This window comes from Artemia sp. Qi Xiang Cuo, chromosome 1 (assembly GCF_049724085.1).
Source record: "Artemia sp. Qi Xiang Cuo chromosome 1, ASM4972408v1, whole genome shotgun sequence".
Taxonomy (NCBI): domain Eukaryota; kingdom Metazoa; phylum Arthropoda; class Branchiopoda; order Anostraca; family Artemiidae; genus Artemia; species Artemia sp. Qi Xiang Cuo.
In genome coordinates this window covers 88,535,789-88,552,466 of record NC_142794.1, presented here as the reverse complement: position 1 = coordinate 88,552,466, position 16,678 = coordinate 88,535,789, and the positions used below count along the sequence as shown (strand labels likewise).

The 16,678-nt window shown below is 33.7% G+C and overlaps 2 protein-coding genes across 2 annotated transcripts in view; both read right to left on the bottom strand.

Moving 5' to 3' along the window:
- The window catches only part of LOC148956889 (uncharacterized), a 66,887-nt gene extending 51,738 nt beyond the window's left edge, over positions 1 to 15,149 (bottom strand). Inside the window, exon 1 of the mRNA XM_089092617.1 lies at positions 15,101 to 15,149. Within this exon, the coding sequence (XP_088948743.1) occupies positions 15,101 to 15,149 (49 nt within the window). The remainder of the gene's footprint in view (positions 1 to 15,100) is intronic.
- A 188-nt stretch (positions 15,150 to 15,337) lies between these two features.
- Positions 15,338 to 15,817, bottom strand: LOC148956888 (uncharacterized). The gene has a single exon (XM_089092606.1). The coding sequence runs from the start codon at positions 15,815 to 15,817 to the stop codon at positions 15,338 to 15,340; it is 480 nt and encodes a 159-aa protein (XP_088948732.1).
- Positions 15,818 to 16,678: the final 861 nt, after the last annotated feature.

The following is a 16,678-nucleotide window of genomic DNA, read 5'->3' as shown; positions in this document are numbered from 1 at the left end:
CTAATAATTGAGAGAGAAAAACAAAACAGCAACATGTGTTATCACAATGATAAAGATTATAGACATGTGAAAATTGAGACAGCCAAACAAAATCCGGGTTGCAGCGGTAGCTAGCAATCTAGTAAGAGACGATCACGTCCAATGTTAAGAAATATAAAAACCCATAGTTCCTAACAGAGGAGTCAGATTAAAAAAAAGTATACCATTAGAACCACCTTGTCCGAAACCCCTGTATAGGAAAATCTCTGTCCCTTGGCTTGAACAGCAAAGGAAATATATTGGCTTGAAAATCAAGAAAAGTGGCAGCTACTACAACATTCTGCCTAAACGGGATATTTTTTTCTTTCTTTTTTTCTCTTTTCTTTCTTTTCCAGAGATAGCTTGGCACTGGAACATCGTAGAGAATTGTTCAATGGATCACTTTAAAGGAAATTAATTGGGTTAAGAGCCATTTGTAGCTAAAATAAATTATTTCTAAAAGAAAATAAATTTTTCCACCAAAAACTGCATTTTAGATGTCTTTTCACACTGCAGTATTTCAAACATTATACCAGCGGTAAGATTTGAACCCAAACCTCCGAAGAGACTGGTGGCTAACACCAGTGCCTTGGACCACTCGGCCAGGCTGCCTCTCATAAATAATATATATGTGAATCTGGGTTGCAGCAGTAGCTGGCAACCTAGTAAGAAACGATCAGTCCAATGCTAAGAAATATAACAAAACTCCTAAAAATAGAGTCAGATCAAAGCAAAATTACATCATTAGAACTACCTTGTCTGAAACCCTACTAGATAAATAATGAATGTCGTCATAGTTGTATATTAGAGCTTTGACGTGAATAGAAAAACACAATATTATGTTGTGGTTTCTGAAGACGTAATGAAATAATATCATTGCGCTATGACGTCATCATGAAATAAAATCATTACGCCGTTACGTCATAATTACTATATAAGAAGCGTCAGAACTGTAAATGCTCTCATTTATATTTACATAATGGTTTCAATCAAGCAAGCTGCAAGCACGTTAAAAAACAGTACTACACAAACAACAGAGAGACAATCTTGAAAAGACAAAATCAAAGGTATTCAACCGACCAGGCGTATCGCGAAGTAAAAATTGAGAGAGCAAAACAAAACAGCAAGATGTCTTATCAAAATGATGAAGATTATAGACATGCAAAAATTGAGACAGCCAAACAAAAGTTCAAGGAGAGTTATCACAATGATGAAGATTACCGCATCAAATATAAGAAAAACCAAAAGCAAAGGTATTCAACCGTCCAGGTGTATCGAGAAGTAAAAATTAAGACAGCCAAACAAAAGATCAAGGAGCGTTATCATAATGATAAACTTTATAGAAAAGCAACAATTGAGCAGACTAGACAAAAGAGCAAGGAACGGTATGATAATGATAAAGATTACAGAGAAGCAAGAATTGAGCAGGCTAGACAAAAGATCAAGGAGCGTTATCACAATGATGAAGATTACCGAAACAAACATAAGAAAAAAGTTGCTACCAGAATAATGGGTAGATACTGGGGTGACAAAAGCTATAATGAAAAAATTAAATTCTCTGCGAGGTTGTACCGAAGAACGCATAAGGACAAAGGGAAAAATTACATTCAGAAATACAAGTTAAATAGCTCCTAAGAAAGGAATCAGATCAAATCCGGGTTGCAGCGGTAACTAGCAACCTAGTAAGAGACGATCACGTCCAATGTTAAGAAATATAATCCGGGTTGCAGTGGTAGCTAGCAACCTAGTAAGAGACGATCACGTCCAATATTAAGAAATGTAAAAACCCATATTTCCTAAAAATGAAGTCAGATCAAAACAAAAAGTACACCATTAGAACCGCCTTGTCCGAAACCCCTGTATAGTAAAATTTATGTCCCTTGGCTAGAGCAGCAAGGGAAATATATTGGCTTGAAAATCATGAAAAGTGGTATAATAAAGAACGACCTCTTGCCTATACTAAATTTTATACACCACTTACTTATAGTATAAGTTTTATAATAAATATTGAACTCTTCCCTATACTAACTTGCATAGGCGACTTCACTATAGCTAATATTACAATATTTATATTATACATCATTATAAATTATAAAAGGTTCAAATGTTCGAAGATTATAGAGTTAAAAATTTTCCCACACCGGGAATCGAACCCGGGCCTGTTAGGTGAAAGTTAACTATCCTAGCCACTAGACCATATGTGACCTTAAAGAAGTATGATTTATGATTATAACAAAGAACGAATATTTTACCGATTATCTACTAATAACCATATATGACGTAATAAGTGACTTGACGTAATATCTAAAAACCATTGTGTACAAATAACCATATACGACTTAATTAGTGACTTGACGTAAAAATTGAAAAAATTAATTTTTATTTTATTTTCGTTTTTAGTTCAGAATCGCTAAAATTATAAATGCAAAAATATTTATGGTGTCTTAACAATAGTTTTAATCTTTTAATTTAGACTAGAAAAATACCTGAAAATTTAAAAAAATAGTTTAATATAATAAAGAACGACCTTTTGCCTATACTAAATTTTACACGCCACTTAATCTGGGTTGCAGCGGTAGCTAGCAACCTAGTAAGAGACGATCACGTCCAATGTTAAGAAATATAAAACCCATAGCTCCTAAAAAAGGAGTCAGATCAAATCCGGGTTGCAGCAGTAGCTAGCAACCTAGTAAGAGACAATCACGTCCAATGTTAAGAAATATACTCCGGGTTGCAGTGGTAGCTAGCAACCTAGTAAAAGACGATCACGTCCAATATTAAGAAATTTAAAAACCCATAGTTCCTAAAAAAGAAGTCAGATCAAAACAAAAAGTACACCATTAGAACCGCCTTGTCCGAAACCCCTGCATAGGAAAATTTTTGTCATTTGGCTTGAACAGCAAGGAAAATATATTGGCTTGAAAATCAAGAAAAGTGGCAGCTACTACAACATTCTGCCTAAACGGGATATTTTTTTTCTTGTTATCCAGAGATAGCTTTACTCTAGAATATCGTAGAAAGTTGTTCAATGACTCATTTTAAAGGAAATTAATTGGGTTTAAAAGCTTTTGTAACTAAAACAAAGTAAAACAGGCTAAATTTTTCCACTAAAATCTGTATTTTTGATGTATTTTCATGCTGCAGTCTTTTCAAAGATATTTGAATTTTGTTTTGAAGCAATCAAACAGTTCGTGATACGGTTGTATTTTAAACTTTATATTCAATAGACAGCTTAGCACTGGAACATCGTAGACAGATGTTGAATGGATCATTTTAAATTATAATAAAGAACGAATATTTTACCGATTATCTACTAATAACCATATATGACGTAATAAGTGACATGACGTAATATCTAAAACCTATTGTGTACTAATAACCATATATGACTTAATTAGCGACGTGACTTAAAAATTGAAAAACTAATCTTTATTTTATTTTCCTTTTTAGTTCAGAATAACTAAAATCCAGGGTTGCAGCGGTAGCTAGCAACTAGTAAGAGACGATCACCTCCAATGTTAAGAAATATAAAAACCCATAGTTCCTAAAAAAGGAGTCAGATCAAATTCAAAAGTACACCATTAGAACCGCCTTGTCCGAAACCCCTGTATAGGAAACTTTCAGTTCCTTGGCTTGAATTGAATTTATCAAGTATTTTGGGCAATAGGTTGCATCAAGACTGGGCTGGGTAATTGTAGACAGAGAAAAGCCAAGACAGATAGTCCAAGTAATTGAGAAGCCAATGTTTAAATGGCTGGGGCACGAGTAAATGTCAGGAGTATGAATGACTCTCTTATTGGATATCCTCATATATAGGATATAAGGATAGGATATCCTTATATCCTAAGCCACTAGACCATATGAGATACGTGTAGAAAGCTAATTAATTGTTTTATGATATCTTATAGCATAAATTTCATCGGATATAGCTGAAACCTAGTAAAGAACAAACCAAGGCATATAGTAACTAAAACTTTCATCCGGGTTGCAGTGGTAGCTAGCAGCCTATTAAGAGACGATCAGTCCAATGCTAAGAAATATAAAAACCCAAAACTCCTAAAAATAGAGTCAGATCAAAACAAAAGTACATCATTAGAACTACCTTGCCTGAAACCTTTCTAGATAAATAATGAATGTTTCCGGGTTGCAGTGGTAGCTAGCAACCTAGTAAGAGACGATCACGTCCAATGTTAAGAAATATAAAAAACCATAGTTCCTAAAAAAGGAGTCAGATCAAAACAAAAAGTATACCATTGGAACCGTCTTGTCAGAAACTCCTGTATAGAAAACTTTCAGTTCCTTGGCTTGAACAGGAAGGGAAATATATTGGCTTGAAAATCAAGAAAAGTGACAGCTACTAAAAAATTCTGCCTAAACGGGATATTTTTTTCATTTTTTGTATCCAGAGATAGCTTGGCACTGGAAAATCGTAGAGGGTTGTTCAATGACTCATTTTAAAGGAAATTAATTGGGTTAAATATCTATAGTAACTAAAATAAATTATTTCTAAAAGAGAATAAATTTTTCCACCAAAAACTGCATTTTTGATGTCTTTTCACACTGCATTCTTTCAAACGTAATCGTATACCAGCGGTAAGATTTGAACCCACGCCTCCGAAGAGACTGATGGCTAACACCAGTGCCTTGGACCACTCGGCCAGGCTGCCTCTCATAAATAAATATATACGTGAATTTGGGTTGCAGCAGTAGGTAGCAACCTAGTAAGAGACGATCAGTCCAATGCTAAGAAATATAAAAACCCAAAACTCCTAATGAATGAATGTCATCATAGTTTTATATTTGAGCTATGACGTGAATAGAAAAACACGAAATTATATTGTTGTTTCTGAAGACTGTTTATGAAATAAAACAATTGCGCCATGCCGTCATGAAATGAAATAATTACACCGTGACTTCATAATTAGTATATAATCCAGGTTGTAGCGGTAGCTAGCAACCTAGTAAGAGACGATCACGTCCAATGTTAAGAAATACAAAAACCCCTAACTCCTAGAAAAATAGTCAGATCAAAACAAAAAGTACATCATTAGAACCGCCTTGTCCGAAATCCCTATAAAAGAAACTTACCACCCTTTGGCTTGAATAACAAAGAAAATATATTGGCTTGAAAATCAAGAAAATTGACTTTAACCACGTTATTCTGCACAAACGGGATATTTTTTCCTTCTTTTGTTTCCAGAGATAGCTTGGCACTGGAACATCGTAGAGAGTTGTTCAATGGCTCATTTTACAGGAAATCACTAGATCTAGCGCCTTTTGCACTTAATTTTTTTTTATTAATTATTTTTCACGAAAAACTTAATTTTGTATATACAATATTGATCAAAGATGTCATAGTCGTTGGATATAGTACATAAAGGCTCGATCATCGAATTTAAGCTGAAACTAAGTGAAGGACAATTATGCCTCCATACATTCACAGTGATGTATAAGATTTCCCATTACATCTGTAAACTGTTCCACAGTTGTCGGTCCATACCTTGGAAGCTTTTCACTAAACATGCAACATTTCTTCTAGATATTACTATGAAGTTTTGCGAAAGCATCTCTAGCTGACTTTTCAACAAAATCTATTCTTTCAGAGATAATTTTAATCTTTAATTTTGAACATTTTTCGTAATCCCGGTAAAACATTCGTAAAATTTTTCTCAGTTTACAAAGATTAGCCTGTGCGTTCTTTGCAGCTTGTGTAAACTGGATAAAAAATATCCATTGTATTCGAGCAATAGTTTGAATATTTCAATACAAGCTGCGAAAATACCTTAAAATGTTAAAATTAGTTTTATTCTTGGTTAGGTTCTAAGTACCCGATATGGGATTGACTATGTATTTTCAGTGCAAAAAATTACATTTTTTAATATATATTTTATTTTTAAGTTTAGAATCGCTAAAGTTATTATGTAAACTGCAAAAATATTTATGATATCTGAGCAATAATTTTAATTTTTTCATTCAAACTAACAAAATACCTGAAAATTTAAAAATTAGTTTTATTTTTTTAGGTTATAGACACCTGATACGAGTTATAAGAAGTGCTAATTAGATGAAAATATTATTTCTTGTTTTGTAATAAGATGCCTTCTAAGCGAGTTATTATACGTAATTTAAAAAACAGTACTATACAAAAAAACAGAGACAACATCTTGGAAAGAAAGAAGCAAAGGTATTCAACTGACAAGGCGTATCGAGAAGTAATAATTGAGAGAGGTAAACAAAACAGCAAGATGTGTTATCACAATGATGAAGATTATAGACATGCGAAAATTAAGACAGCCAAACAAAAGAGTAAGCAACGGTATGATAATGATGAAGATTACCGAAACAAACATAAAAAAAAGTTGCTGCCAGAATAATGGGTAGATACTGGGGTGACAAAAGCTATAATGAAAAAATTAAATTCTCTGCGAGGTTGTACCGAAGAAGGCATAAGGACAAAGGGAAAAATTACATTCAGAAATACAGGAAGATGGCAAAAATGCAGGCTGATCTTTGTAAATTGAGAAACATTTTACGCATGTTTTATCGGGATCACAAAAAGTATTCAAAATTACAGAATAAAATTCTCTTTGAAAGAGTGGATGCTGTTGAAAAGTCGGCTAGAAATTCTTTGGCAAAGCTTCATAGTAATATCCAAGAGAAATGTTGTCAGTTTAACGAAAAGCTTATAAGGTATGGATTGGCAACTGCGAAACAGTTTATAGACGCAATGGAAAATGTTCGACAACACAGTGAATATACGGAGGCGTACTTCTTAGAAAATTCGTTTATTAATTTTGGAAGGAGTAATTGCAGTTTATGTAGCAGCAATAAAAATATATATACAAGCATACCTATCAACAGCGAAGGAAAAGCAATGTTTTTCAATTATGGCGAAAACGAGCCTGTTAGGGTTATTAGTAAATGTGTTTGTAAGACTAATGATTTAGAACAAATTCCTGGAACACCGACTCAAGAAAAAGCATTTCTAACTGTGTTTTAAACAGTTCGTTTAGTTCTACCAAATATTTGGCAAAAAATTCTCTGTGTAGTAGAACAAACTGTCCTGAAAAGTACGCAGACAACTATTGAAAAATGCTCTAAAACTAGATCCGACAAGGAAATTATGATGGTTGAAGTCACTTATAACAATCTGAGCAAACATTCAAAAACCAAAAATTGGGCAGCAGGTTACTTGGCAATGTCACCCTGATATCTGCAAGCTCTATCCGACGGATATTGAATTATGTCAAATTCTTTTTGATATCGTTGAAAATAATATAGCATTAAAATTTTCAACTGACATCCGGGTTGCAGCGGTAGCTAGCAACCTAGTAAGAGACGATCACGTCCAATGTTAAGAAATATAAAAACCCCTAACTCCTTCAAAAAGAGTCAGATCAAAACAAAAAGTACACTATTAGAACCGCCTTGTCCGAAACCCCTATGAAGAAAACTTACCGCCCTTTGGCTTGAATAAAAAAGGAAATATATTGGCTTGAAAATCAAGAAAATTGACTTTAACCACGTCATTCTCCACAAACGGGATATTTTTTTCTTTTTTTCTTTTCCACAGATAGCTTGGCACTGGAACATCGTAGAGAGTTGTTCAATGGCTCATTTTAAAGGAAATCCTTAGATCTAGTCCTATTTGTAATTAATTTTTTTCATTAAGTATTTCTTACGAAAAACATGATTTTTTATATACAATATTGATCTTCTGCCAGCAACATGCTTAGCTCGACTTTCAAATCTTTCCTTCTCCTTCAGTTTCTTCTTTCTTACTTGTAAAACCATTAAAATAAATTATTTTCTTATGGAAATAAATATTATCAAACAGTTTTTGTTTAAGTCACGTATTGAGTTCCAGGAACCTAACAAAAAATAAAACTAGTTTTAAAACGTTCAGGTATTTTTCTAGTTTAAATTTAAAGATTAAAATTATTGCTCAGTAACCATAAATATTTTTGCAGTTTATAACTTTAGCGATTCTAAACTGAAAACTTAAAACAAAATGAAAATTGATTTTCTCAAGTTTTACGTCACGTCACTCATTACGTCAAATATGCTTATTAGTGCACAATCGGTTTTATATTTTACGTCACGTCGCTTATTACGTCATATATGGATATTAATATACAATCGGTGTTAGAAATCAGACTTGCTGCAAAAATCAAATATCTTTGAAAAACTGCAGTATGAAAAGAAATCAAAATTGCAGTTTTTTTATAAAGTGAATCTGTTTTTCGAATGTTTAGTTTTTTTATTAAAAAAGGCACTGAAACTTTCAATTTCCGTTCGAACGAGCCCTCTCACGACATTCAAGGACCACCAGGTCGATACAATCACCCCTGGAAAAACAAACAAACAAACAAAAAAAAATAATCACGCATGCGTGATCTTTATTCTGGCATAAAATACCAAATTTCACATTTTTACAAATAGGAGATTGAAACCTCTCCTGTTAGATTATCTGATATGCTGAATCTGATGGTGTGATTTTCATTAAGATTCTATGACTCTTAGGGATTGTTCCGTTTTTTTTAAACAGGAAAAATTTCTCAGGCTCGTAACTTTAAATGGAAAAGACTAACCTTGATGAAACTTATACATTTAAAATTAACATGAAAATAAAATTCTTTTGATCAATCTGTTGGTATAAGAAATCTGTTGGTATCGTATATGGTTATAATTGCTACAAAAATTATATATCTTTGAAAGTATAAAAACATATTTAAAATGCAGTTATTTCTTAAAGTGATTCTATTCTTTTTTTAAAGAAAAGCCACCAAAACTTTTAATTTCTGTTCAAACTAGCCCTCTCGCAAAATTTTAGGACCTCTGGGTTGATATGATCACCCTTGGGGAAAAAAGGCAAACAAATAAATACGAAAAACTTCATTTTTCATGTAGAATATTGATCAATGATGTCATAATCGTCGGTTGAAGTTCATAAGAGCTCAATCATCGGATAGAGCTGAAACCTAGCAAAAGAACAATTGTGCGGTGGTACCATTGCAAATATTGGACTTAGTTAGCTGCCTGATAAACGGCATCTTTATTTGACGATATTTTGCATAAACGGCATCTTTTCTTTTTTCCTTTTTTTCCACAGTTAGCTTAGCACTGGAACATTGTAGAGAGTTGTTCAATGGCTCATTTTACAGGAAATTGTTGGGGTTAAAAATATTTTGTAATTAAAACAAATTATTTTAAAAAAATAATCAGTTCTTCCGCTAAAAACTGCATTCTTATGACCAGTCTTGATCAATGACGTCATAATAGTAGGCTGTAGCTAGGTCATCTCTTATTCTGCCAATTATGAAAAAGCCATAGGATTTTTCCTGTTTGTAATTTCACAGTATCCGCGTTGCAGTGGTATCATTTAAATTAAAGAACGAACTGTAGTCCATAGTATCTGAAGTGTTTTACATTAAAGGACGAACTATAACCCATAGTTACTGGTATCCGGGTTGCGGTGGTAGCTATGAACCTGGTAAGGGTTGCAGCAATAGCTAGAAACCTAGTAAGAGACGATCACGTCCAATGTTAAGAAGAGAAATTATAATAAAGAACCACCTCTTGCCTATACTAAATTTTATGCGCCACTTAATTATAGCTAAGGTTTTCCGGGTTGTTACAATAAATCTGGGTTGCAGCGGTAGCTAGCAACCTAGTAAGAGACGATCACCTCCAATTTTAAGAAATATAAAACCCCCCAACTCCTAAAAGAAGAGTCTGATCAAAACAAAAAGTACACCATTAGAACCGCCTTGTCCGAAACCTCTATAAAGGAAACTTACCGCCCTTTGGCTTGAATAACAAAGAAAATATATTGGCTTGAAAATCAAGAAAATTGACTTTTACCACGTTATTCTCCACAAATAGGATATTTTTTTCTTTCCGCTTGATTTTCCTCCTCAGCTAGCTGGGCACTGGAAAATCACAGAGAGCTGTATAATGGCTCATTTTAAAGTAAATTGCTACATCTAGTGCCTGTCGTAATTAAAAAAAAAATACTTTTTGAAGTAGAATCAATTTTGTCAAAAAACTTCATTTTTGATGTATTTTCATACTGCAGTCTTTTCAAAGATATTTGAATTTTGAAGCAATCAAACAGTTCATGGTAATGAACTCTATAGTAATAGTAGCTTCTTGTCTCAATAGTAACCGAAACTCCTGGAACCAAAATTTCCTTTTTTGGCTTACTCACTAAAATTATTATGTAAATTGCAAAAATATCCGGGTTGCAGCGGTAGCTAGCAACCTAGTAAGAGACGACCACCTCCAATGTTAAGAAATATAAAACCCCCCAACTCCTAAAAAAAGAGTCAGATCAAAACAAAAAGTACACCATTAGAACCGCCTTGTCCGAATCCTCTATAAAGAAAAACTTACCGCCCTTTGGCTTGAATAACAAAGAAAATATATTGGCTTGAAAATCAAGAAAATAGACTTTTACCACGTTATTCTCCCCAAACGGGATATTTTTTTCTCTTTTCTTTTTTTTTCTTTTTCTTTTCCACAGATAGCTTGGCACTGGAACATCGTAGAGGGTTGTTCAATAGCTCATTTTAAAGGAAATTAATTGGGTTAAAAATCTATAGTAATTAAAATAAATTATTTTTAAAAGAGAATAACTTTTTCCACCAAAAACTGCATTTTTGATGTCTTTTCACACTGCAGTCTTTCAAACATAATCGTATACCAGCGGTAAGATTTGAACCCACGCCTCCGAAGAGACTGGTGGCTAATTATAATAAAGAACGACCTCTTACCTATACTAAATTTTATACGCCACTTAATTATAGTATAGGTTAGTAATTCAACAGATAGCATGGTACTGGAACATCGTAGAGAGTTTTGCAATGGCTCATTTTAAAGGAAATTATTGGGTTACATAAAAGATCGATGTGGTTCATTATATTTACAGTAAAGAACGATCGCTTATGCATAGTAAATGATATATGGTGGTTTCAGGGGTATTATAATGAAGAACGACCTCTTGCCTATACTAAATTTTATAAGCTACTTAATTATAGCATAGGTTAGTAATTCCACAGATAGCTTGGCACTGGAACATCGTAGAGAATTGTTTAATGGCTCATTTTAAAGGAAATTAATTCGGTTAAAAACCCTTTGTATTTATAAAACAAATTCTTTTTAAAGTAGAATCATTTTTCTTACGAAATTACATTAAATTATAATAAGGAACGACCTCTTGCCTCTACTAAATTTTATACGCCACATAATTATAGTATAGGTTAGTAATTCCACAGATAGCTTGGCACTGGAACATCGTAGAGAGTTGTTCATTACATTAAAATCCGAGTTGCAGCAGTAGATAGCAACCTAGTTTTACATTAAAGACCGAACTTTAGTCCATAGTAACTGAATATCCGGGTTGCAGCGGTAGCTAGCAACCTAGTAAGAGACAATCACGCCCCATAGTAAAAACTAAAGTAACCCATAACTCCTGAAAAAACATTCAGATCAAAACAAGAAGTACACTATTAGAACTGCCTTGTCCAAAACTTCTATATAGCAAACTTACCGTCCTTTGGCTTGAATAACAGAGAAAATATATTGACTTGAAAATAAAAAAGAATTTACTTTAACCACGATATTCTCCACAAACGGCATCTTTCTTTCTTTCCGCTTTTTTTCCTCCTCAGCTAGCTGGGCATTGGAGAATCATAGAGAGCTGTATAATAGATCATTTTAATGGAAATTGCTACATCTAGTCTCTTTTGTAATTAAAAATAAAATAGTTTTTAAGTAGAATCAATTTTGTCAAAAAAACTGCATTTTTGATGTATTTTCATACTGCAGTCTTTTCAAAGATATTTGAATTTTGAAGGAATCAAACAATTCATGGTAATGAGCTCTATAGTAATAATAGCTACTTGTCTTAATAGTAACCGAAACTCTAAAGAACGAAATTTTGATACCAATAGATGCATCAAAGCAAACAGTTCGTGATAACGAACTGTATGTTGTATAGTATGAGCGACTCGTCTCAATAGTAAAACTTGCCACATCTAGTTCCTTCTGTAATTAAAGTTAAAATATTTTTTTAATAGTTTTTACTATGAGACGATCACGCCCCCTAAAAACAAAATGAAAATACATATAAGACCTAGAGATTTATATGCCTCCTTTTTTTAAGTTTAAAAATGGCCGTGACAATTTTTATCCACTTAAAAAAAAAGAATGAACAAATAAAAAATCGTTGATTTACAAGAGGGAGCTTGGATTAAGGATTATAAAGAAGTGTCAAACCTACTGACCCCGATATTCTGCATCAAAGGTTTAAATATAGATTCAGTTTAGTTCATTATAAAAGGGGATTACATCAGTTTCATTGATATCACGGTTGCAGAAATAGCCAAGACACAGTAAAGAACAAACCACGGCATATAATAAATAAAAGTTAATATAATACAAGCATCTTATGAGAAGTTGTTTTTCCAGGGTACGGTGCCATGTTTGACTTACTTAGCTGTCTGATTCACTTAGGCTTGTCTCTTACTAATGCAACTAAGAAAAAACCATTGGCTTTGTCCTGTTTGTAATTATCTTATATTATAATAAAGAACGACCTCTTTCCTATACTAAATTTTATAGGCCGCTTAACTATAGGATAGGCTAGTACAGTTATTATATTTAAGGCCAATATATTAAAAATTTCCACTAAAAGACGGTCATTGGAATAAAAACCCAATACATACATTTGATTTAGTTAGCTACTTGATTGTTTGAGGCTAGTCTCTTACTATTTCAAAGAAGAAAAAGCCGTAGGCTTTTTCCTGTTTGTAATCAATTAGAAAGAGTTCTACCTTTAATGTAATGTAATAAAGATCAAACTCTTCCCTACACTAACTTGCATACGCAACTTCACTATAGTTAAGATTACAGTATTCATATTTTTACATTAAAAGACGATCACTGAAATAACAAACCATTCCATACATTGGATTTAGTTAGCTACTTGATTGTTTGAGTTTTACTACTTAGGAACGACAAAGATGTAAATGTTCTCATTCTTGATTAGATAATGGTTAGATCGAAGCAAGCCATACTCAAGTTGAAAAAAACAGTACTACACAAACAACAGAGATAGTATCTTGAAAAGAAAAAAGCAAAGGTATTCAACCGACCAGGCGTATCGAGAAGTAATCAAACAAAACAGAAAGATGTGTTATCACAATGATGAAGATTATAGACATGCAAAAATTGAGACCGCCAAACAAAAGTTCAAGGAGAGTTATCACAATGATGAAGATTACCGCATCATTATAATAAAGAACGACCTCTTGCCTATACTAAATTTTATAGGCCACTTATTTATAGTATAGGCTAGTACAGTTATTATCCGGGTTGCAGCGGTAGCTAGCAACCTAGTAAGAGACAATCACGTCCAATGTTTATAATAAAGAACGACCTCTTGCCTATACTAAATTTTATAGGCCACTTAACTATAGTATAGGCTAGTGCAGTTATTATATTTAAGGTCAATATATTAAAATTTTCCACTATAAGACAGTCATTGGAATAAAAACCCAATACATACATTTGATTTAGTTAGCTACTTTTCGGGTTGCAGCGGTAGCTAGCAACCTAGTAAGAGACGATCACGTCCAATGTTAAGAAATATAAAAACCCATAGTTCCTAACAAAGGAGTCAGATCAAAACAAAAATTACACCATTAGAACCGCCTTGTCCGAAACCTCTATAAAGGAAACTTACCGCCCTTTAGCTTGAATAACAAAGAAAATATATTGGCTTGAAAATCAATCAAATTGACTTTTACCACGTTATTCTCCACAAACGGGATATTTTTTTCTCTTTTCTTTTGTATCCAGAGATAGCTTGGCACTGGAACATTGTACAGGGTTGTTCAATAGCTCATTTTAAAGAAAATTAATTGGGTTAATAACCTTTCGTAACAAAAAATAAATTATTTCTAAAAGGGAATAAGTTTTTCCACCAAAATTACATTAAAGAACGATCTTTAGTCCATAGTAACTGAAGTGTTGTAAGGAACCATTACATAGATGATGCTTACAGTAATCAAAGGTTACTGTTTACAATGTGTTGAAAAGAAATTAAAAGACTATCAATGGAATATCAAACCATTGTGTACATTAGAACTAGTTAGACACTTGATTGTTTGAGGTTCGTCTCTTACTATTTGAAAGAAGAAAAAGCCATAGGCTTTTTCCTGTTTGTAACCAGGTTATTATTAATGGTTAATGGTTGAGTTTACGCTTAATAACTCATTTTAAAGTTATAATAAAGAACGACCTCTTGCCTATACTAAATTTTATACGCCACTTAATTATAGTATAAGTTAGTAATTCAACAGATAGCTTTGCACTGGAACATCGTAGAGTTGTTCAATGGTTCATTTTAAAGGAAAATCATGGGGTTAATCCGGGTTGCAGTGGTAGCTAGCAACCTAGTAAGAGACGATCATGTCCAATGTTAATGGTCTCAAAAGTTCCTAGCTTATTTTCTAAAATTGGTCTTTCTCTTAATGTTAAACAATGTCAGTGTTAGGTTTTTAATGGTACAACTTCCTCTAATGCTGCCTTATTCTGTTGCAGCTTTTCTATACCCTCTAATTCCACCTTTCGGTGGTTTGGTATTACTGTTACTAATTCAATTTTTAGCCTACGGCAGTGCACTGTTCGTGATATTCCAAAAGGTTATTCTAAGATTGTTACTGATTGAGGAAATTATAATAGACGTGCACTCGCTAGGCTATATGCTACATTCTGTGATCATTCTGTCTTTATGTTTCTGGGCTTTTTCCCCTTCTGAAAAAATGATGTTAACTAGATCCAGTCTTTTTATTTCAGATATTGGTCAACATGCCTGAGACTGTAGTCAGGAATGCCTTTCCAATACCTAACAAACAAGTATGTCTCCAATAAGAGAGCACTGCATACTCCAGCCATTTACCCGTGCCTCCGCCATTTAAACATTTGCCTCTCAATTACTTGGACTATCTGTCTATGCTTTTTTCTGTCTATAATTAGCCATGTCTTGATGCAACCTGTGCAACCTACTGAAAAATACTTGATTTTTCGCTGCTAATTGCGCTGATTTTGAACTGAGCTGCTAACATACCTCAAGTGTCTTTGTGGAGTTGTAAGGTCTTCGGTACGCAAGTAATTATGTAAGCAAACACAAACATGTATGACCTAGTCAACATGTTCCGGCTTTGTATTATTTGCTGCTCTGACCATCCTCCACTAGGCATCAAGAATTCAAATTACATATTTTATTATCCTTGGAGCACAAGAAAGCCTGTAATTAAAAATTTCCTCTGGTACTATAAAGGTGATCACCAGAATAGGGTCTTAATAAGTTTGTTTTCAAGGGAAAAGCTGCATCTTCAATAATCACATATGGTAAGTAGGTGGCATTTCCTGTATCAATCGTATCACTGCCTGGAAGATCTAAAGTACAGTCAATCACTTTCTTGCCAAGAGTTGAATTGCCAAACACAGAACCATAGCTTTGCCGACCATAACTGCCTATGTCAACATAGACAAACCGATAGTTAGCGTCGCACATAGCCATCAAGACTATGCTGTGTAACTGGTTGTAGTTGAAATATTTTGACGCCGAGTCTGGTGGAGCCTGGATTCTAATGTGCTTCCCAGAGAAAGCTCTAACACAGTGGGGAAAGTTCCTTTTCACTGCAAACTCATGGGAAATTTCCTTCCAGTCAGATTGCTCACTGGGAAATCGTAAAAATAATGGGGACAGCACTTGGCAGATTGCATTCATAGTGTTCCATATAATTTAGTTGGCAATCAACCTTCCCAGGTAATATGCAAAGCTTTGGTTTCTCTGTGTACCACCAGCTGCAAGATGTCTTAATGTCACTTAAAGCCTTTCTTTAGGTCATATAGCTGCTTTGAAGTTTGTATTTTGTCTTGCAATATATGGTGAAACCAGAATAAGCCTTTTAATTAAATTGCTTAGGTGACATTCTGAAATAGTCATGAAACCACTCTGCATCTGCTAAACGCAGGTTATTGATTAGGAAGTTTGAAGCACCATTTTCACTTCTCATTTTCGAAAAGTCTCTGACCCAAAATTTTCTTTTTCTCATAGTCTCTGAGGCTTGTAAGCCTTTTCTCTTCTCTCTCCTTCTAAGTAAGCATAATGGCAAAGCATTTGTAGCCTCACGATCCATTTTTGAATCTTAAGCCAATCTTTTCGATGTTCAGAAAAATAATCTATCCAGAAAAACTGTCCGAACAGTAAGAAGTTAGTTCCTGTATGAACATCCGGAATTCCCAGATTTTTTTCTGTCCAGAAAAAAATTCTGCCCAGGAAAATTTCTGGGCAGTGAGAACTTAGCTTTAGGAACTCACCGTGAACGCGAAATCCTGCGCTTTGTCTTCCTTGAGAATCCGTTTGTCATTTATGTGAATCTTTCAATGTTTACCAGCATTTTTGATACTCAGATACTTATATAAAAAAAGCAAAAAAAAGTAATTAGTATTCCCATCCAAACCAATTGAATCCAATACTAATAAATCAAATACAAATCACTGCAAAATACTTTAGAGTAAAGCCATGTCTATGGGGGATGGGGATTTGTGATAAGAGCCCCTCCTCTCACCAAATTTTTGATTAACT